The sequence below is a fragment of the Suillus paluster genome (assembly GCF_016628075.1).
Source record: "Suillus paluster strain FC165 chromosome Unknown EDB91scaffold_38, whole genome shotgun sequence".
Lineage (NCBI taxonomy): Eukaryota > Fungi > Basidiomycota > Agaricomycetes > Boletales > Suillaceae > Suillus > Suillus paluster.
The window spans coordinates 174210-196331 of NW_024537598.1; the positions used below are offsets into that span (position 1 = coordinate 174210).

General features: G+C 45.1%; 2 protein-coding genes across 2 annotated transcripts; both read right to left on the reverse strand.

Moving 5' to 3' along the window:
- Positions 1 to 10647: 10647 nt before the first annotated feature.
- Positions 10648 to 11115, reverse strand: EDB91DRAFT_1083321 (uncharacterized protein; the record flags this gene model as incomplete). The annotated part of the gene is made up of 3 exons (XM_041315610.1): positions 10648 to 10794; positions 10881 to 10920; positions 10955 to 11115. The coding sequence occupies 3 exons, from the start codon at positions 11113 to 11115 to the stop codon at positions 10648 to 10650; spliced, it is 348 nt and encodes a 115-aa protein (XP_041175705.1).
- Positions 11116 to 20947: 9832 nt separating this feature from the next.
- Positions 20948 to 21737, reverse strand: EDB91DRAFT_1249963 (uncharacterized protein; the record flags this gene model as incomplete). Its single annotated transcript, XM_041323165.1, has 2 exons — positions 20948 to 21379; positions 21426 to 21737. 2 exons carry the CDS (start codon positions 21735 to 21737, stop codon positions 20948 to 20950), a joined length of 744 nt encoding a protein of 247 aa, XP_041175706.1.
- Between the last annotated feature and the right edge of the window lie 385 nt (positions 21738 to 22122).

Below are 22122 nucleotides of genomic sequence, written 5' to 3' on the forward strand. Positions count from 1 at the left end.
ACTCAATGTTGTTAATATCTATATCTTGGAATCTCGTATAATATACTTATACCGCGCAAATGCCTATGTTTTGTAATGAAATTTCTTGAGTCCATCTCATGTTTGCATGAAGGAAATCATACACCACACACATTTATGATTGTCAGTAAGGATAAGGACTAAAACACCTCTGGCATGGACTTCACAGAATTTCTCCATCACTCGTTCTAATTTTAAGGAGTGATACATTAATTGCATCTGGTTCGCAGTCTCTACCCCTGGCGTGGACTTGGTGAAATTTCTGTCACTCGTGCTATTTATAATGCAGTGATATAAGAATCGCTAGGAATCCAAATATAGGCCTGACAAATCAAAGGAAGCACAGACAGTGAGATAAAAATAATGTAGTGTCAAATATAGGCAGCTGACCAATATCAGAAGCAAAGGAAGATAGGCACAAGGTTGATGGAAGCCAGAAGCTGTACCGGGAGCTGGGTAAACTGGATCCTCCAAATGATACATCACCATTGCTGCTAGTAGTGGTGCTCTTCATTAGACTGATTCATGTATTACAATTACACTACTATTGCTAGGTAATTAATTTATCATTATCACAGTATAGTCTGGGCCCTTCATTGTTTTCATTGTGGTCCCTCCATGGTGGTGCTCTCTTTGGCCATCCGTGGTGGTCCCTCTTTGGCCATCCATTGTGGTCCTCCCTCTGGCCTTCCTTCATGGTCCAGCCCCCCTTCATGGTCTCCCTCCCATATGGCCCTCATGGTTCCTTCCCTCCTGGCCCTCATAACTTGTTTGTAGTCTCCTATATTAGTGTCTGTCCTTGTGGCCCTCCCTCCCTGACATCACTCATGGACTCTTTCTTTTCTAGTCCATTCCTTGCTCTCATGATTCTATCTTTTACTACCGAATCTGCTCTTTATTTTAACTTATTTCCCTCTTTCACAATTCTTTCTCATACAATAGTTTTCTGCCTTACTAAGACATGTATCACTATTCTGTAATGAAAATTGTATTCATTTGTGAAAAGTATTTTCTAGTAAAATCAATAGCAAGAATGTGAGAACCATGCTGAGATGGCAGCTTTCATCTGACACAGTCCAGGATTATAAAACTTTGCCGCAGCTTGCTAAGTTGGGAGGAAATTGCAATTTGACTGCCATGATTGTACCTTTGGGAGTTTTCATCCAACTTAGTGCGGGTATTTAAAGCTTTCTCATTTGGAGTACAATTATGACAGATTTTATATAAATTTTACTTTAGATAATGCTTTCTCAACCTTTATCTTTTTCATGTCAGTTCCCTGATGTAATGTGAGAGGATGGTAGGGAGTAATTGTTGATGTTAAGGTCGTGCTCAAGGGAAGAGTAACTCTAAGGGCTTGGCTTCAGCTCATGCACTGTGCTCCTTACCCAAGTACATGCCCTTAATTTCTGAGGGTCAGGAGGAAAGTCCGACAGAAGTCCAGGTAAGTCTGGAGGTCAGACACAGGGGGAGTTCAGAAGACTACTTTGGACAAGTCTGGAGTAGAAATGGAACAGAGGTAGACCACCCTAAGGTAGAGCCGAAGATATAGTCCTAAGGAATAAACCTGAAGACTCGGAGGTGGACAAGAGGTCGACTCAAGTCTGGAGAAACAGGAATGAGCAGGAACTAAGATGATATTTGAACTGAGGAGGTACGGAGTTTTACAGGATTTTATATACTGTAGATATCAAGTAAGTAATCAGTCAGCAAAGTGAAAAGCTATGCCCAAAGCATATGGAAAGTCTATTAGTAAGTATACAACAGATCAAAGAAATGAGGTTGGAAATGAAATGCAGACAGACAGATCTGTAAGCAAGGCGGAAAGGTGTATGACCAGTAGCCGGAGAGCGGTAATCTAAAAGGAGATAGGTGTGAGTCCGGAGATGAAATTGGAGTGCTGGACAGAGAACAGGATGGAAGTCCGGGCTTTCATAGGGGAGAATCCGGAATTCTGGGTCCAGAAATACAGGATATAATAGTTGAAGGCTTTGGGGTTGCGACATTCTAGAAAGGGAGTCTTGGGTAGATAACCAGCCTATAAGGAAGCACAATGAATGGGGACAGACCACAGAGTCACTGAGCATACCATGAATTTTATCCATCAATGTACTTAAAGAGGGCAGCTCATTGGTCTCACCATCTCAACGCCATCTCCAATGAAGTCATGCCAATCTGAGGTGCTCAAGTGCTGTTTGAAAGCGGTTCATTTCCAAATGAAAATGGTAAAACATACTGTACTCAAACCTGGACAGTCCTAGGTGTTCTGTGGAAATTTGTCATATATCAGATCCAACTGTTTCCAACATCACTCATAGCAGGCTACCTGACCCTACTCTATCCCACTTTCCCCTCATTTCTACTTTGCCCCAACACAGTTGGTCTGTTCAGTCATGCCGGATCAACCAGCACTCCCATTTGGCTATCTTGATCATTTACTTCCCATATAGGTTCTATTCAACTGGACCTTTCCCCATTAGGCATATATTTCCCTTTTTGGTACATAGTGATCCTTGTCAGATCACTGGTTATTCCTATAGCTGTCTGATTATTGATCTGTGTTGTACATATTAATATCTGACCCGACTCTCATGTTTTTCTTGTGTAATCATACTTACAAGTTGTACACTCAGCACATAGCCTTCTGTTATTCACTGCATTCTTACTTAGAGTATATAAACACCCTGTACTTAGTCTGTATTTCTCAGTCTTGATATTACTTTGTCTCTACCAGTTTCTACTGTGTGGATTCTCCACAGATCCTTGCTCATCTCTGGACAATGAGTCTTGTCTTGTTGTTATCTCTGCTCCTCCACTTTCTGACTTAAAGCTGTGCTCTAAGTCCTTTACATCCTGTCCCCTCCACCCAACAAAACTTCCCTCTAATCCTTTCTGCCTCCTGTCCACTTCTCCGCTCCATCTGCCCACCTACTTGTTGGCCTGCCACTAGTAATCATTACTTCCTCTACCCTCAGTTGGACCAAAGCAGTTCAACTGTCCTATCATCAGACAACATTGGCTCCACCTCAAATTCGGGGCATGTACTTGGCTAAGGGTGCAATGCAAGAGCTGAAGCCAAGCCCCCACCCCTCCACTTCTCCATCTGAACATGGTATCTAACAAAATTCAAGTGAACCATGGTGTAAAACAGTGAACAAATCTTTGCATGCATTCACCTGTGCAAGTCTAGACACATAGTGCCCAGAGATAGATTCTCAAGGGTGTGAGCAATGTGGAGTATTAGAATACAAATTTAAACCAGTGCCATTTATATATTCTAATGTTGCCTGTGCTTCTGCTCTGAGTTCAGAAGCTCAAGGATGTCTCGAAGATTGGGACCAAGATATGTGACATTCATGAGGGTAAAACCAAACTCATGCAAATAGATCTATGTTGTTGATTGCAAGAGACAAGGTGTAAGGAGAATGGCAATGTAAAAACTCACTTTAGCAAGATGCTGCAGCTCTACGAGTCCCTGGTAGGTATGGGTGCCACCATTGAGGACAGAGACTTCTATGTGATCCTACTAGGGTCCCTTCCTGAATCATATTGGCCTCTACTCTCATTGATAAATGCTGCTGTGAAAGGTACACAAACACCCCTGAGTCCTTCGGAACTCATTAACATTGTATCCAAAGAGTATGAGCATAGGCTCCTCTTAGATTGACGTGGCAACAAGAAGGGCAGTAACTTTGCTCTAGTAGCCAAATCTGGTCCTGGGAGGAATAAGAGGACCAGAGGCGTGAGTAGCAAAGAGAATGTGGACATTACCTACTTTAATTGCAATTGTAAAGGCCACTATGAGAGTGATTGCTGGAGGCCTGGCAGTGATAAGGAGGGTCAAGGCCCAAATCAGAGAAATAAAGGAGGACATACAGCCAAAGAAGGCACAATTGTCAATTCTTGGGCAACCTCCCACTACTGCCCAGATCCAGCCAAGTTCCTCAATTATGCAGCAATAGACCCCCAGGACATACACACAGTCAACAGATCAACCCTTAGCACTATTGGAAAAGGGGATGTCAAGCTCAAACTGCCTAACAGCAAGCAGAAAACATTAGGGACATTGAAGGTCACCTTATATGCACCTAGCATGGCCTTCATACTGATATCCACTAATCACATCACTGCCGCCAGACTGGCTGTCCACTTTGAGGATAGGATGTGTAAGATCCTGTCTCCATCTCCTGATCACATGGTTATTGCCACCATTCCTCAAGTTGAGGGCCTATATAGTGTTGTGGGAAAGGTCAAACATCAGGCACATCTTGCAAGTGAATGATGTACTGTTCACAATTTTCACAAGGCCCTTGGCCACATTTTGCATGCTGCCATCAAGCACACTGTAGAGAAGGGACTGATAGAGGGTCTTACTCTCAATATGGTGAGCTCTGTGGAGTTCTGTGACACTTGTGTCAAGGCCAAGTTGACCTATCAGCCCTTCCTGAAAGAGGCGACTAGGCGGGCCAAGGCATACAGTGAGGTCATTCATACAGACCTGTGGGGACCAGGCCAGACCATCAGCCTTGCAGGATTGAGCTACTATATGAGCTTTACCAATTATTATTTGAGGGAAAGCCAGATGACATTCCTGAAGCACAAGAGTGAGGCATTAGGAGCATTCAGGTGATATGAGGCAAGGCTTACCATGCAACATGATGGACTTTACATCAAAATCCTTCGATCTGATAGAGGAGGGGAGTACCTTAGTGTGGAGTTTGATGCTCATCTATGGGATCATGGCATCAGTAGAGAACTAATGGTGCATGACTCACCTCAACAGAACAGAGTGGCAGAAAGACTTAAATGCACTCTGGTTGAGCATGCATAGGCCATGCTCATAGCACATGACCTACCAAAGTTTCTATGGGCAGAGGCAATTAATTATGCCATCTGGCTCAAAAATTGTTTACTATTGAGGTCTGTCCCAGGCCACACTCCCTATGATCTTGTCCATAATATATGCCCTAACCTCTCCTACACCCATGAGTTTGGATGTGCCATCCTTGTGCATATGGAGTAGGCTGGTAAGCTGGAGCCGAATGATGAGGATGCTTTCTTTGTGGGTGTTGAAACTGGGGGTAAGGGCTATCATATCTACTGGCCAGCAAAGAGGTGCATGTCGGTAGAACATAACATGATGTTTGTTCCCTCCACAGTCGTTGTTGCAGATGGTATCCAGGCCAAGGACCACCCTGTGCAAAATGTTAGTGTCCAGGAACCACCACAAAAGAACTCACCTACACCTCCTGTCACATCCCATACCTCCGGATCCGGAATTCCGGAACCTCACCACTAAGGTCCGGTTCTCCGTCCTGTTATTTTGCCCGGCACTCCACTCTTGTCTCCGGACTCACCCCTATCTCTTTTTAGAATAGCTATTGCTCTGGTTACCGGTTATGTTCTTTTCTGCGATGCTTACTGATCTGTCCATTCTTACTTCATTTCCGACTCCACTGCTTTGATCCGTGTACACTTACCAATAGACTTTCCACATGCTTCGTACATAGCCCTTACTTTGCTGACTGATTTACTTACATGATACCTACAGTATATAAACTCCTGTAATACTCTGGAACTCCTCAGTTCAAATATCATCTTAGTTCTGCTCATTCCTGCAATCTCCAGATTTGAGTCTCATCTCTTGTCCACCTCCGAGTCTTAGGGGTTAAACCTTAGGACTAATTCTCTGGCTCTACCTTAGGGTAGTCTAACCTCTGTTCAGTTTCTACTCTGGACTTGTCCGCAGTAGCCTCACCCCGTTTCCCACATAGTCTTCCGGAGTTCCACCGAACTCCACCAACGTTTGTCCTCCGGAACTCCCCAGACTTCCGTCGGACTTCCCTCTGCCCCTTGGAAATTAAGGGCATGTACTTGGGTAAGGGGCACAGCGCACGAGCTGAAGCCGAAGCCCTTTGAGTAACCTCCCCCTTGAGCACAACCTTAACACCTCCCCAACCACCATCCACTCCTCTTAGACAAGTCAAACACCCAGAGACGCCACCCATACCTAGAACCACCAGAGTAAGGCCACCTCTTGGCTACTATACTACCCTGAATGAGGGGAAAGTAGCTGGTTTAGCAGCAGAAACACCATTCCTGCCAGCAGAGTCAGAGTTGGAAGATGGAAACATCTCCACTCACCTATACACTATGGCTGCTGTAGAGCCTGAGGTAACGCTCCAGCAAGCATGTAACAGACCCAACACTGCTAAATGGCAAGAAGTCATCAACTATGAGATTAGTCAGCTTGAGAAGCTTGGCACTTGGACAGTTGTTGACTCACCACCTGGCATGAACCTAATTCCCTGCCATTGTGTATTGGCCACTAAGTGTGGGCCAGATGGTAAAAAGCTCAAGTTACAAGCTCATCTCATGGCAAACGGTCAGCATCAGAAATACAGTATTGAATACTATGACACCTTTGCTCCCACATCCAAAATGTCCTCGATTATGACCATTCTTGCCATGGCTGCCCAGTGCAACTGGCATATCCACCAGGTTGATGTTAAAAGCACCTATCTCTATGCTGAGCTCGAGGATATATACATGCACACCCCACCAGGATACCTGAGGGTGGGACAAGAGAGGAAGGTGCTAAAGCTGCTAAGGAGCTTACTGGGCTTAAAACAAGCAGGCTTTGAGTGGTCAGAAGAGCTGGCCACCACATTCCTGAAGATGGGATACATACACTTGAAGGTTGATCAAGCTGTCTATTGTAAGTGTCAGGAGGATAAGCACACTGTTATCACTGTGTCAGTGGACAACATGGCTGTTGCCTCTCAGCACCTCCATCATATCAAGTGCTTCAAGGAAGAACTCAGCCAACACTTCGAGATTTCAGATCTTGGTGAGCTTACCTGGCTTTTGGGGCTTAAGGTTGAATGAGATTGCGCTGCGCACACAATCATCCTGTCTCAGAAAGCCTACATCAATACTATCCTCTAGCGATTTCCTTACAGATGCTAAAGCAGTCCAGACACCAATGGAAGTTGGTACCATGCTCTCTGACACCCAGTCCCCTGCCACACATGCTCAAAGCGAAGCCATGCAAGACGTCCCTTACCAGAGAGCTATAGGGTTTCTGATGTACACGGGCACAAGCACTCACCCTGACATCATGTTTGCCATCACGACACTGTCTCAATTCATGTGCAATCCAGGGAGAGAGCATTGGGAGGCTGTGAAGCAAGTTTTAAGGTAATAATGTCTGAAGAACTCCTGGAAAACTCCCAAAACACAAAAACAACTAGACCCAAATGCCATGCTGCAACTTTCACACCATCCAGGAGATCAATACCAGAACTCATTAATGACCCGGCCAGCTTTTCATTAATAATAGACGAATGAACAGCAAGAGCCGAACTTGAATCAAGACTATTCATCACTCAAGCAGCCAAAGCAACTATGGACACCCTAACTACGGCTCTACTCGACTTCTCGGTCCAAGCTCCATCTCTTACTCCAATGCACATCGACATAATAAGGGCTATTGCGATCCTACTATTCAAAACCAACCACAAACAGAAAGCACGAACCATTTCCAACACCATCTGTACACAACTCAAAGAACCGATCAATAAGCTAAGCGAGTTAATGGACATTAGTAACAATGAAGCAAATGGCAATCAGGCTCTAAACGAAATGACAAAGAAAGCAGAATCAACAGTAAACGAAATAACCAACAGCATGAAAACGATCAAAGAGGCAGCAGATCAGCTCACACCATCCATCAAATCGATCCAAGACAACCTCACCGATGCCAGTAACATTGACTCCCAACTGGGGAAGCTGCAACAAGAAGTAATGACCCTAATCAAGGAAACGACCCAGAAACCCAGCTACAGGACAGCCTTACTATCTGGACTAGATAATGACACCCACAATCAAACCGACCAACTTGCAGCAAGAGACGCAATCAAGGCCCGTCAAATCCTCATTAATGTTGCCCTTGATGGTCCAATAGCTCCAACCAAAGTCTCACACGCACAACTAGTCGAGAAGATCAAAGTGGCCCTCTCAACCATCGTCTCCACCGACATGCCAGAATTGAATATTTCCTCAGTCAATCAATACTGCAATGGCGGAACAATCCTGGAAATGATGAGCGCGGAAGCTGCAGAATACCTTAAGAAAAGCGATATTAAGGAAAGATTCATTAAGAGCTTAGACCCGAAAGCTGTAGTCAAAGACAGAGGATATCCGGTGATCATCCAGTTCGTCCCACTGACATTTGACCCTGACAGCAAAAATCAAATCGGCAACCTTGAGAAGGAAAATGACTGGGAGCAAGGAACCATCACATTTGTGAGATGGATCAAACCACCCAACAAACGCACCAACCACTAACAGGTCACTCACTTACTGATGGTACTCAAAAACCCGAATGACGTGAACAAGGGAATACACAACAGAATCACGCTAAACCAAAACCACCTACAAATGAAGAAGAACAGAAGAGAATCAATTTGATGCGCCAAATGCCAGCACTACGGCCACATAGCTCGAGAATGCACCTCAAACCGCAACACCTGCGTCAACTGCTCTGAAGAGCACAGGACCAGCGATTGCAACAACAGGAACAGACAATACTGTGTCGCATGTGAAATGGAAGGACATGCTAGCTGGGAATGAAGCTGCCCCGAATTCAAACGTAGATGCATGGACCTTGACAAAAGATACCCGGAGAACACCATGCCCTACTTCCTGACAAACGAATCCTGGACCCAAGCTACCGCCCTGCCGAAAGCAACCCCCCAATCCACCCGAACTCAGGATCACATAACGCAACCACAAACCCAGGACACTCTGGACAGGCATATGAATCCGAGAGGAGGAAGACCAATGAGAGGCACCTCCCACCTACCACGCAATGCCGGATTCTCCTCGCGACAATTGCCACCTATCTCCTTCATTCACTCTCCATCGCCAGACCCTCCCTCAACACCCTCAATCAATGTCTAATACACCCGATGAACAAGCTGTAAGACTACGTATATGGCAAGAAAACCTAAATAAATCAGAAACGGCACAACACGGTATATTAAGCGGCCCATTCACAGCGAAGGCATTTGATATAGTCGTCCTACAGGAACCATGTATTGATGCATTAGGCAACACAAGAGCCACTCTGGACTGGAACATCGTCTACCCAACCCACAGACTCACCCTTGGTAACTGATCGCGCACAATCACCCTAGTCCAAAAACGAATAGACACTAACAACTGGAGGCAAATCCCATTCCTGTCACCAGACGTAGTAATCATTCAAATGCAGGGCACATTCGGAAAACTCACCCTAATTAACATCTACGACAACAGCACAAAACGGGAGACACTACCCACACTCACTACATTCTTAGACAGGGAGAGCTGCACTATCCAATCATCACCCATGGACCACTTAGTTCTCCTAGGCGACTTCAATGCGCATCACCACCTATGGGAAGAAGCCAGAAACACCCACCTATGCTCCCCACCAGAGGCCCAGGAAGGAGCACAACGCATAATTGAACTAATGGCTGACTACAATCTACAAATGGCGCTACTGAGAGACAAACCTACCGAGCCCCTTCAGTGACAAACTCCGTATTTTACGAGGCAACTGATGTGCATAATATCCCGTATAACATGGGCCAATGATGAAGATATCCTCGATGTTAACGGATGGGCCGGGAGGGATATTATTACCAATGAATACGGGTGGGCCCATCTAGGTAATATGTAGAGTGGGATGGACATGTATATTATAGACAGGTGGGCTGATGTAGTGACATTATTATCTAGACAGGTGGGCCGAAGGAGCAGTTTATTATATATCATATAGACGGGTGGGCCGAGGTAGTAGTATATTGTGTAGACGGGTGGGCCGACGTAGGGGGTATATTATGTAGACTGGTGGGCTGAGGTAGTAGTATATTGTGTAGACCAGTGGGCCGACTTAGGGGGTATATTATGTAGACTGGTGGGCCGAGGTAATTGTTATCATATAAATGGGTGGGCCAAGAGAGCGATTTATTAGATATTATATAGACCGGTGGGCCGAGGTAGTTGGATATCACATATATGGGTGGGCCCAGATACGTATCATATAGACACATGGGCCGAGGTGGTAGTATATTATATAGATGTATGGGCTGAGGTAGTAGTATATTATATAGACGGGTGGGCCAAGATGGTTGATATCACATCCACGGGTGGGCCCAGAAGAATGAGTGTTATAAACATCAGTGGGCTGAGATAGTTGGATAACATACTAATCAGTGTGCTGATGTAGGCACCAGTACATACCCACTGTATGAGTGCATACACCTATCATCAACCACCAAAAGGAGAAACACAAAACCCTGAATACAACATTTCGTACATAAAACGAATCACCAAGTACCTAGTACCAAGTACCAAGTTCCGGGTAACATCTATCGAGTTCCAGGTAACTAATATCGACTTCCAGGTATTTCGTAAATTGAACAAATCACCAAGTACCAAGTACCAAGTTCTGGGCACCAAGTGCTGAGTTCCAAGTTCCGGGCATCGAGTGCCGAGTGCCGAAACCCGGCACTCAGCACTCGGTACTTGGTGATTTGTTCAATTTATGAAATGTTTTATTTTAGTTTCATGTTTCAGTGCTCAATGCCTGGAACTCAATGCCCAGAACTCGGTGTCTGGAACTTGGTACTCGGTACTTGGTGATTTGTTCAATTTATGAAATACCCAGAACTCAATATTAGTTACCCAGACATCAATAGATGTTACCCAGAACTCAATGATTTCATTCTTTGGGTATGCCGGAGGTACAATGCATTTCAACAACATTTACAGAAATCTAACACTACCAAATTATGTAGACATTTCAACCTCACCCAGATGACCCTCATCACCACCTTCAACTTCAACCTTGACCTCAACATCCATGTCATCAGCAGAATCATATTACAGGAAAAGGTTGCATGGATCATCCGGCACCACAATGTCTCCGGCAGTTGGGGGAGTAGGTGATGGGTCTAGGGCTAGTTGAACTTGGCTCGGCTCAAATATGAGACCCTCGATGGCAGAGGGATCCTCAATTTTCGAGGGTGTGGGCTCCATCCCTTCCATCGAAAGCTCCGAGCACTGAATACTTGGTACTCAGTACCTACTTGATACTCAAAACTCAGTACTCAGTACTTGGCACTCAGTTCCTAGTACTTGATACTTGATGCTGAATATATTGGTAGATCTTAACCTATTGATGTCATGAGACTATGGATAGACTCCCCTAGACAAGGGCTACAACTGTGGTTTTCATCGAAAAAGTTCTGACGGTCTAGAATATCGAGTACCGAGCTCCAAGCACTCAATACTCAGTACTCAATACTCAAAACTTGGTACTTGGTACTAAGTTCCCAGTACTTGATACTCAATGCTGAATATCTTGGTACTCAACTGAGCACTGAGCACTGAGTACCAACTACCAAGCACCAAGCACCAGGCACCGAGCATCGAGCACCGAGCACCAAGCACTGAATACTCGGTACTCAGTACTTAGTACTCAGTTCCCAGTACTTAATACTCAATGCTGAATATCTTGGTAGATCTTAAGCTATTGATGTCATGAGACTATGGATAGACTCCCCTTGACAAGGGCTACAATTTTGATTTTTATCTACAAAGTTCCCACAGTCAAAGTGCTTTCTTGAACACTCCATTTGCAAGTATTTTGCTTATATCTTACTAGGATCTTAACCTATTGATGTCGTGAGACCATGGATAGACTCCCCTAGACAAGGGCTACAACTTTGGTTTTCATCGAAAAAGTTCCCACAGTCTAGAATATTGAGTCCCGAGCACCGAGCACTGGGCACCAAGTACCGAGCACCGAGCACTGAATACTCGGTACTTGGTACTTAGTCCTCAGTTCCCAGTACTTGATACTCAATGCTGAATATCTTGGTACTCAACTGAGCACCAAGCACCAAGCACCAGGCACCAGGCACCAGGCACCGAGCACCGAGCACTGAATACTCAGCACTCGGTACTCGGTACTTGATACTCAATGCTGAATATCTTGGTAGATCTTAAGCTATTGGTGTCATGAGACTATGGATAGACTCCCCTTGACAAGGGCTACAATTTTGATTTTTATCTACCCAGTTCCCACGGTCAAAGTGCCTTCTTGAACACTCCATTTGCAAGTATTTTGCTTATATCCTACTAGGATCTTAACCTATTGATGTCATGAGACCATGGATAGACTCCACTAGACAAGGGCTACAACTTTGGTTTTCATCGAAAAAGTTCCCACGATCTAGAATATTGAGTCCCGAGCACCGGGCACCAGGCACCGGGCACTGAGTACCGAGCACCGAGCACTGAATACTCAGTACTCAGTACTTAGTACTCAGTTCCTGGTACTTGATACTCAATGCTGAATATCTTGGTACTCAACTGAGCACCAAGCACTGAGCACCAAGCACTGAGCACCGGGCAGATATTTATCTAAAAAGTTCCCATGGTCAAAGTGCTTTCTTGAACACTCCATTTGCAAGTATTTTGCTTCAGACACCTAGAGTATATTTCACATATATTCAGTATGATGGATCTAAAATTACAGAAAGATCCACCAGGAATTGAGAGCTGGGGAAGTGAAATAGATAAGAAATCGAGTGTGGGAAACGTCAAAGCTCAAATGCCCCAAACATCGAAAATGGTCAGTTGATGTATCCTTGGCTATGGGCAACCAATTCAAACACTTCTATGCCACATCCCTCCCACCAACACTCTACCCTCAGGGCAGTATGCAGTATAGGTTCCTTAGGTAGTCCACCATGTATCCTACACATTTTTAATGAAATCTTCAACCTGTATCATATATAAATGTGACTTTGTGTGAACAGATGTCAATTGTCACTTTTCACACATATATTGTTTTGCTTGTCATTCACTCAATCCTGGATGGATCTTTCTGAGCCTTTAAGGCTATCATTTACCATGTGGGCTTTTGATCAGTAGCTTTACATCAGATCTCAAATTTCCGGCCTAAATATCACTGATCCTTAGCATAATAAATGTAATAATGACAGTCTATGAGTAACTTGGATAATCTGTGTAAGGGTAGGGTGGTAAAACATATCAAAATGTCACAATTGTGATTTGTCAAGTGTTGTTCCTATGGAAGGATCATGTAGGTGTCCTGGTCTATCTATATGATGTATCTACTACCAATATACATAGAAATAGACCCCATACCTGGGTGCTTGGTGCTTAGTGCTTGGTGCTCAGTAGTGGGTACTCAGTGTGCTCAGTGCTTAGTTGAGTACCAAGATATTCAGCATTGAGTATCAAGTACTGGGAACTGAGTACCAAGTACCAAGTTTTGAGTATCGAGTAGGTACTGAGTACCGAGTATTCAGTGCTTGGTGCTTGGTATTCAATTTTATAGACCGTGGGAACTTTTTCGATGAAAATCAAAGTTGTAGCCCATGTCAAGGGGAGTCTATCCATAGTCTCATGACATCAATAGGTTGAGATCCTAGTGAGGTATAAGCAAAATACTCGAAAATGAAGGGTTCAAAAGTGTTAAGGTATATATTGAGTAGTGAGTAGGTACCAAGATATTCAGCATTGAGTATCAAGTACTGAGTACCAAGTATTGAGTATTGAGTAGGTACCGAGCATCGAGTATCAAGTACCGAGTCCTGAGTATTCAGTGCTCGGTGCCTGGTGCCCGGTGCTCGGTACTCAATATTCTAGACCGTGGGAACTTTTTCGCTGAAAACCAAAGTTGTAGCCCTTGTCTAGGGGAGTCTATCCATGGTCTCATGACATCAATAGGTTAAGATCCTAGTAAGATATAAGCAAAATACTTGCAAATGGAGTATTCAAGAAAGCACTTTGACCATGGGAACTTTTTAGATAAATATCAATATTGTAGCCCTTGTCAGGGGGAGTCTATTCATAGTCTCACGACATCAATAGGTTAAGATATACCAAGATATTCAGCATTGAGTATCAAGTACTGGGAACTGAGTACTAAGTACCGAGTACCGAGTATTCAGTGCTTGGTGCTTGGTGCCCAGTGCTTGGTGCTCGGTAGTCGGTACTCAGTGCTCAGTTGAGTACTGAGTATTCAGTGCTCGGTGCTCGGTGCTCGGTAGTCAGTACTCAGTGCTCAGTTGAGTACCAAGATATTCAGCATTGAGTATCAAGTACTGGGAACTGAGTACCGAGTACTGAGTTTTGAGTATCGAGTAGGTAGTGAGTACCGAGTATTCAGGGCTCGGTGCTTGGTACTCAATATTGTAGACTGTGGGAACTTTTTCAATGAAAACCAAAGTTGTAGCCCTTGCCTAGTGGAGTTTATCCATGGTCTCATGACATCAATAGGTTAAGATCCTAGTATGATATAAGCAAAATACTTGCAAATGGAGTGTTCAAGAAAGCACTTTGACCGTGGGAACTTTTTAGATAAAATCAAAATGGTAGCCATTGTCAAGGGGAGTCTATCCATAGTCTCACAACACCAATAGGTTAAGATCTACCAATATATTCAGCAGGAGTACCGAGTTCTGGGCATTGAGTACCGAGTGCTGAGTGCTGGGTTTCGGCACTCGGTACTTGATGCCTGGAACTCGGTACTCGGCACTCGGTGCCCGGAACTTGGTGCTTGGTACTTGGTGATTTGTTCAATTTATGAAATGTTGTATTTTAGTTTTGTGTTTCGGTGCTCGATGCCCAGAACTCGATGCCCAGAACTTGGTACTCGGTACTTGGTGATTTGTTCAATTTATGAAATACCTGGAAGTCAATATTAGTTACCTGGAACTTGATATTAGTTACCCGGACATCAATAGATGTTACCTGGAACTCGATAGATGTTACCCGGCCCGTGGATATGATATATACGACTACCTTTGGCCCACCCATATATATAATAAATATTTTTCCGCTCCCTTGGCCCACCCATATATATAATAAATATTTCACCACTCCCTCGGCCCACCTGTCTACAAAATAATACCAATATGTCGGCCCACCCATCTACAAAATAATCTTAATTTGTCGGCCCACCCGTCTAATATGATATATATCTGGGCCCACCCGTCTATGTGATAACAAGCACCCTTGACATACCTGGCTATTTGATACACATCTACCTTGGTAAACCCATCTACATAATATCAAACTACCTCGGCCCATCCATCTATTGAATATTCATGTCCATCGGCCCACTCATCTACTCTACATATTCCCTACATGGGCCCACCCATCTCCATCGGGAATAATAACCCTCCCGGCCCATCTGTCATAGTCAAGGATATATCTACCTTCGGCCCATGGTCCGCTGGCCCGTATCATACGGGATATTATGCACGTCCGTTCACTCGTATAATACGGAGATATGTTACTGCAATATGTGACCTACCCTCCAATTGACCAGCAGTGGAAACTGGACAAGACTGGACAATGTATTCTGTACCACCCATACACTGGACTCATTCACTCTCTGTGATACAGCACCTAGACGCCGCCCCCCCTGTACCGACCATGTACCCATATACAGTACCTTAGACCTCCCTATACCCTGTGCTTCTACGACAACTACATTCAACTACTGTGACGTTGACTGGGAAGAATTCTGCGGCACTCTCAACAGGAACTTAGCCGACTATCTGGAACCAACGACCATCACCTCGGAGGAACAATTCCAAACCGCCGCCGCCAACCTCGCTACCACACTAAGCCAAACGGTGGAGCAGAAAGTCCCAAAAACTAAACAAAGTCCCTATGCAAAGCGATGGTGGACAAAGGAACTGATGCTGATGATGAAACAGAAAAACAAGCTAAGTGATCTATCCTACAAGTTGAGAGGACTCCCTGAGCACGCCGTCCACGAAGAACACCACAGCTATCGCAACCAAGTAACCGAAGCGATCAGAAAAACAAAACATGAGCACTGGATAGAATTCCTAGAGGAGTTGGATCAACAATCAGTATACATGGCGAACCGATACGTAACGACACCTTACGGCGACGGAGGGAGATCTAGTGTACCAGTCCTCAAAGTTAAGAATGAGGAAGGCAACCTAGTAGAGGCTATCACCAATGACAAGAAAAGCAAAGCACTTGCCAATGCCTTCTTCCCTCTGCCCCCAGCCAACAGCTCTGTCCCAATCAACTTCGACTACCCTGACCCGATAGCTGCCTTCTCAACGATCATGGAAGCCCAAATCGAGAAAGCGATAGCTAACACCAGCTCCTACAAAGTGCTGGGACCAAATGGAATCTGCAATATCATCTTCAAACAAGCGTCATCCATACTGACACCATACCTCAGGCACCTATTCAACGCCATCTTCAACCTCAACACCTACTTCGACCCCTGGCGCGAATTCACAATGGTAGTCCTTAAGAAACCCGGGAAAGCAGACTATACAACACCTAAAGTGTATTGTCCCATCGCTCTCATCAATACAACATGCAAGCTACTAACAGCAATCATAGCTGAACAGGTCACAGATCTCATGGAACGCCACAACCTGCTACCCAACACTCACTTTGGAGGATGACCCAGGCGCACAACAATGGATTCCCTACACCTTCTAGAAGCAACAGTCAAAAATGTATGGCAAAATGGAAAAGTAGCATCAATACTCTTTCTGGACATTGAAGGAGCGTTTCCCAATGCAGTTACTGACTGACTAGCCCACAACATGAAGACAAGACGCCTTCCACCAGAGATTGTTCAGTTTATGGTCAGAATACTGTCAGGATGCAAAACACAACTAAGGTTCAATGACTCGATATCGGACTGGATACACGTGCGCAACGGAATAGGACAAGGAGACCCGCTATCTATGATCACTTATCTTATCTACAATGCTGACCTCATTGACATAGCCAATCCCCGCAACAAGGAAACAGCACTGGCCTTTGTAGACAACACAGCATACATAGCGATAGGCCCATCCTTTGAAGACACCCATGACACACTCAAAGATATGATGGAGAGACCGAACGGAGCACTTCAATGGTCAAAGGAGCATAACTCAAGGTTTGAAGTCAACAAGTTTGTGCTGATTGATTTTACCCATAGTTGAACATGCCCCCGCCTGCCACTCGTCCTACAAAACACCACCATACACCCCACTGAGCACCATTGTTTCCTCGGCCTTCTAGTTGACCAAGAACTGACTTGGAAATATCACACAGGACATGCTATAGCCAAAGGAATGGAATACATCCTACAACTGTGACAACTCTCTAGACCAGCAAATGGGATATCAGCAAAACTCATGCGCCAACACTATCTAACTGTAGCGGTACCAAAATTCATGTACGGAGCGAACTTATGGTTCAGACCCATCTACTGTAATGGAGCGACAAAAGTACAGCAAGGGTCGCTAGGAATAGCGAAACAGCTAGCTACAGTCCAGAGAACAGCCGCACTAAGCATTACTGGAGCCATGAGAATGACGGCCACAGATATCTTTGACAGCCATGCTAACCTCTTACCGATCCCACTACTCCTCCAAAAGATCTGTCACTGCGCCGCCATACGTCTCGCCACCCTCCCGCAGCGACACCCGCTATATCCACACCTGCAGCACATCGCCAGACACCAGAACACATCCTGTCACCGTTCATCCCTTCACAACCTCACAGCTACCTACCAACTCCTTTCCAAGAACATCGAAATGATCGACCCCATTAGCAGAGCAGACAAGCACCGACCCAACACATATCGCTCCCACATCGCTAGAGAGGAAAAAGACGCTATCAAGGAGCAAAGAGAATTACTGGACAAAGTACAAGTATTCACAGATGGTTCTGGACACAACGGAGGAATAGGAGCAGCGGCAGTCCTGATACGAGAAGGGCAAGCCCCACGTATCCTGAAATACCACCTCAGATCGGATCGAAAGCATACCGTCTATGAGGCGGAAGTAGTAGGCCTCTCACTCGCAGCGAAGCTCATCGCCATGGAAAGGAACATGATCTACCCAGCATTGATCTTTGTAGACAATCAGGTGGCCATACAATCTGGTGAGAGTCAGTACATGAACTCGGGCAGTTACTTAGTAGAACACTTTCGCACCTTGACAGTGCAGTTAGCGAGTCACAGAAACGCTCACGATCTCAACTTTGACTTCACGATAAGATGGATCCCAGGACATAAGGGAGTGACAGGCAATGAGCTAGCGGATAAAGCAGCAAAGGAAGCAGCAGAAGGAGAGAGAAAATCAAGTGCACGTGAACGTCTACCATCCTTCCTCCAACTCGGCAAACTCACAGACAGCATCTCAGCCCTGAAACAATGGCACCAATTGGACCTGAACATCAGATGGTCAGAAACCTGGAAGAAATCACCCCGCTATGCACGTGAATCAACCATAGATCCCAGTATGCCATCCAACAAATTCATCAAGCTCATCACCACTCTTCCTAGACGTCAGGCTAGTATCATCACCCAACTGCAAACCCGCCACTCCCCCCTCAACCAGCATCTTCATTGCATAGGGAAAAGTGACTCCCCTCACTGCCCATTCTGCCCGGAAATAGTAGAAACCGTCCTGCATTTCCTGTTCGAGTGCCATCAATACACAAGAGAACACCACATTCTTTTGAATGCTCTACGCCGCAAAGTGACCTCACTCACTTATCTACTAACCACCAATGACGCAGTCAGACTGCTCATGCAATACGTCAATGGTACAGGAAGGTTCAAAACCACATTTGGTGAGATCCCGGAAACATAATACTGTACACAACTTAAGCACATTTCATATGTCAACAGGAAAACAAACACATACAGTTAACACACCAAGCAAATAGATCTCCGAGACTAAAGGGAAAGACTAGCACTGGCCGCCCAGTCACTGTAGAAGAAGAGAGGTGAAAGGAGCACAGCTCAGACAAACAGACACCAGGATCGAAACTGCGACCAAGTCAAAGTCTCGCGCAACATCCGACCGACACCCTCCCCAAGCAACTCATTAACTACATCATTCCCTCTGTACGAAATCAGTGTCGGCCTTTGCCCGACAATATACCAACAGAGTACGCGTATATCCACTCAACAAACATAGATTACCACAATATGTACAATAGTGTAGCAGGAGTAGACCCCCCGTGTATAGGGTTATGTCCAACATAGGGTCTTCAACCCCAAAGGACAATAAACATGGATTTTTTTTTAAAAAAAAAAGTTTTAAGGTATCTCAAGGGTACAACTGGATTTGGACTGACCTTGAGAGGCACAGAGGTAGGACTCAAAGTGTACATTGACACTGATTGGGCGTCACAGGCACACCAACACTCGATGTCTGTATATCTTGTTCTGTTTAACAGAGGACCTGTAGCCTGGAGCACTTGAAAGTAGCCCCTTATAGTGTTATCAACCACAGAGGCTGAGTATATTCTACTTACTACAGTGGCTTGTGAGGTACTTTACTTGCAGCTCCTCCTCAAAGAGTTGTATGACATCAAACATGTCCCCACATACATTTACTGCAACAATTAAGCAGCTGTTGCCCTCACATCGAATGGCAAATTTCAATCGTGCACAAAACACATTGACGTCAGATACCACTTCATTCAAACCCATGTCAAGAACAGCACCTCAGGTCACACTCAACTATTGCCCTAGCAAAGAGAAGGTTGCTGATGCCTTTACAAAGGCCTTACCCTATCCTCACATCCAGAAAATTTGTATGCTGATGAGCTTAGGAGACTGTGCTCAAGGGGGAGTGTTGGAGTCTAAACAATCTGGTGAGGGACCAGGTACAAGCACATAGTGACATGCACAGAGTGATGTGCGCAGAGTGACATGCACATAGTGACATGCACATGAGTGACATTGGCCAAGCTTTGTTGCATATGTTTTTGGTTTCAAACTTATATCTTCATCCTATTCTACCCATATGATAAAGTAATGCATACTGCTGTCAAAACATCTTAGTCCTTTTATTCAAGACTGAGATGTGAGTACCTACACTATTTGTTTAACATCTACAAGCTAACAGTACATTTAGAATATATCTACTAGGTACTTAGTCAAGTATCAGAGTCCTTTTATTTGAGACTGTCATATCCCGCATTTCCAGACCCAGAACTTCGGATCCTCACTTGTTAGACCCAGACTTTCATCCTAAATTCCATCTGGTGCTCCGGTTTCATCTCCAGATCTACACCTATCTCCTTTTAGATCACTGCTCTCTGGCTACCAGTCATAATATTTTCCGCCCCGCTTACTGATCTGTCTCTCTGTATTCATTTCTGACTCCATTTTCTTTGATCCATTACATACTTACTAATAGACTTTTCACATGCCTCATACATAGCCTTTTACTATGCTGACTGATTACTTACTTGATACCTACAGTATATAAACTCCTGTAAAACTCCATACCTCCTCAGTTTGAATATCATCTTAGTTCCTGCTCATTCCTGCTTCTCCAGACTTGAGTCTTACCTCTTGTCCACCTCCAAGTCTTTGGGTTTATTCCTTAGACTATATCTCCAGCTCTACCTTAGGGTAGTCTACCTCTGTTCCATTTCTACTCCGAACTTGTCTGTAGTAGCCTTACTCTAGTTCCTCTTGAATCTCTGGAGTTCCACCAAACTCCCCCTGTATCTGACTTCTGGACTTCACTGGACTTCCCTCCTACCTCTTGGAAATTAAGGATACTTGGGTAAGGGGTGCAGTGCACAAGCTGAAGTCATGCCCTTTGAGTTCTCCTCCCCTTGAGTATGACCTTCACAAAGACTGAGATAATAGTGGGAATCAAAGTAGATTTCTAGACTCGCTAGAATGCTCGGTAAAGCTCACTAGAGTTTGACAAAACTTAAGAGAAATGGAGCTGAGTAATACTGGCACACACCGGCATGAAATCAAACATTCAAATGACACTTGTTATTCACAAAAGGATGCATTGCAATGTAGGCAAAGTCATACATTAGGTAGAGTAGAAAGTGGAACTGTGATATATGTTTGTAACAAGTAATAGATCTCCCAATGTGTATTCAACTGAGAGAGATCAGCAAAAAAAACAAGTCCCCACAGATCAATGACATCAGGCATAGGTGAGGACTGGGGAGGAGGCTGAGGTAGAGTGCTGAGGGAGATTGAGCACCGGGGAGGCTGAGCACCAGAGCAAGGAGGCTGAGGCTGAGTGTTGGGGGGGGGGGCGAGGCTGAGGCTGAGCACTAGGGGGAGGTTGAGTGCTGGAGGGAGGTTGAGCACTGGAGGGAGGCTGAGCACTGGAGGGAGACTGAATGCCAGAGTGAGGAGGCTAAGGCTGAGCGCTGGGGGGAGGTTGAGCGCTGGAGGGAGGCTGAGCGCCAGAGCAAGGAGGCTAAGGCTGAGCACTGGGGGGGGAGGCTAAGGCTGAGCACCAGAGGGGGGAGGAGAACAAGTATCTGCTTACCATCCAGATCATCAATCTGCCCCCAGTGCCAGTGAAATGAGGAGGGCAGTGCTGTGAAGGGAGAGAATACAGAGTGCCTGGGGGGGTGCACTGAGCACCAGTGTCATATGGGCTTGAGGGAGGGAGCTGAGGGTTTTGGGGAGGGAGCTGAGGGTTTTGGGGAGGGAGCTGAAGGTTTGGTTGAGGGAGCCAAGGCCTAGGAGCATTTGGGTTCACAGAGGGACCAGCCTCCCCATGTGGATGGAGGAGTGTGAAGAAATCTGCAGTGTGGTTGACTCCCAGCTTGGAGGTGAAAAATTTTGCACCGCACATTGGGTTGGAGAAGAGGATGTTTGGGGCAATGGGCAGCACAGTTAGGATAGTAGGTTAGGTTAGGTTGCTCACTGTCATGCAAGACGAGCAAGACTTAGCACACTGACCATGGTAAAATTGAAACTCCGATTTAAACTCTGATTATCAATCACACATCAGTTAGGGGATGATAAAGGGACACATCTATCATGAGCTCTCATCATGCCTCGCCAATCCAGCTGCAAAAATCTCCTTCATGCAGTTAATAAAGCTGCACTGTCATTAGCCCAACTCCAATATCAGCAGGTATTAGAAGCTCAAGAGTCAAGCTCTGATTCCAGCTCCAATTCCAACTCTGATTCCAGCTTCAATTCCAACTCTGATTCAAGCATGGACATCACCTCTT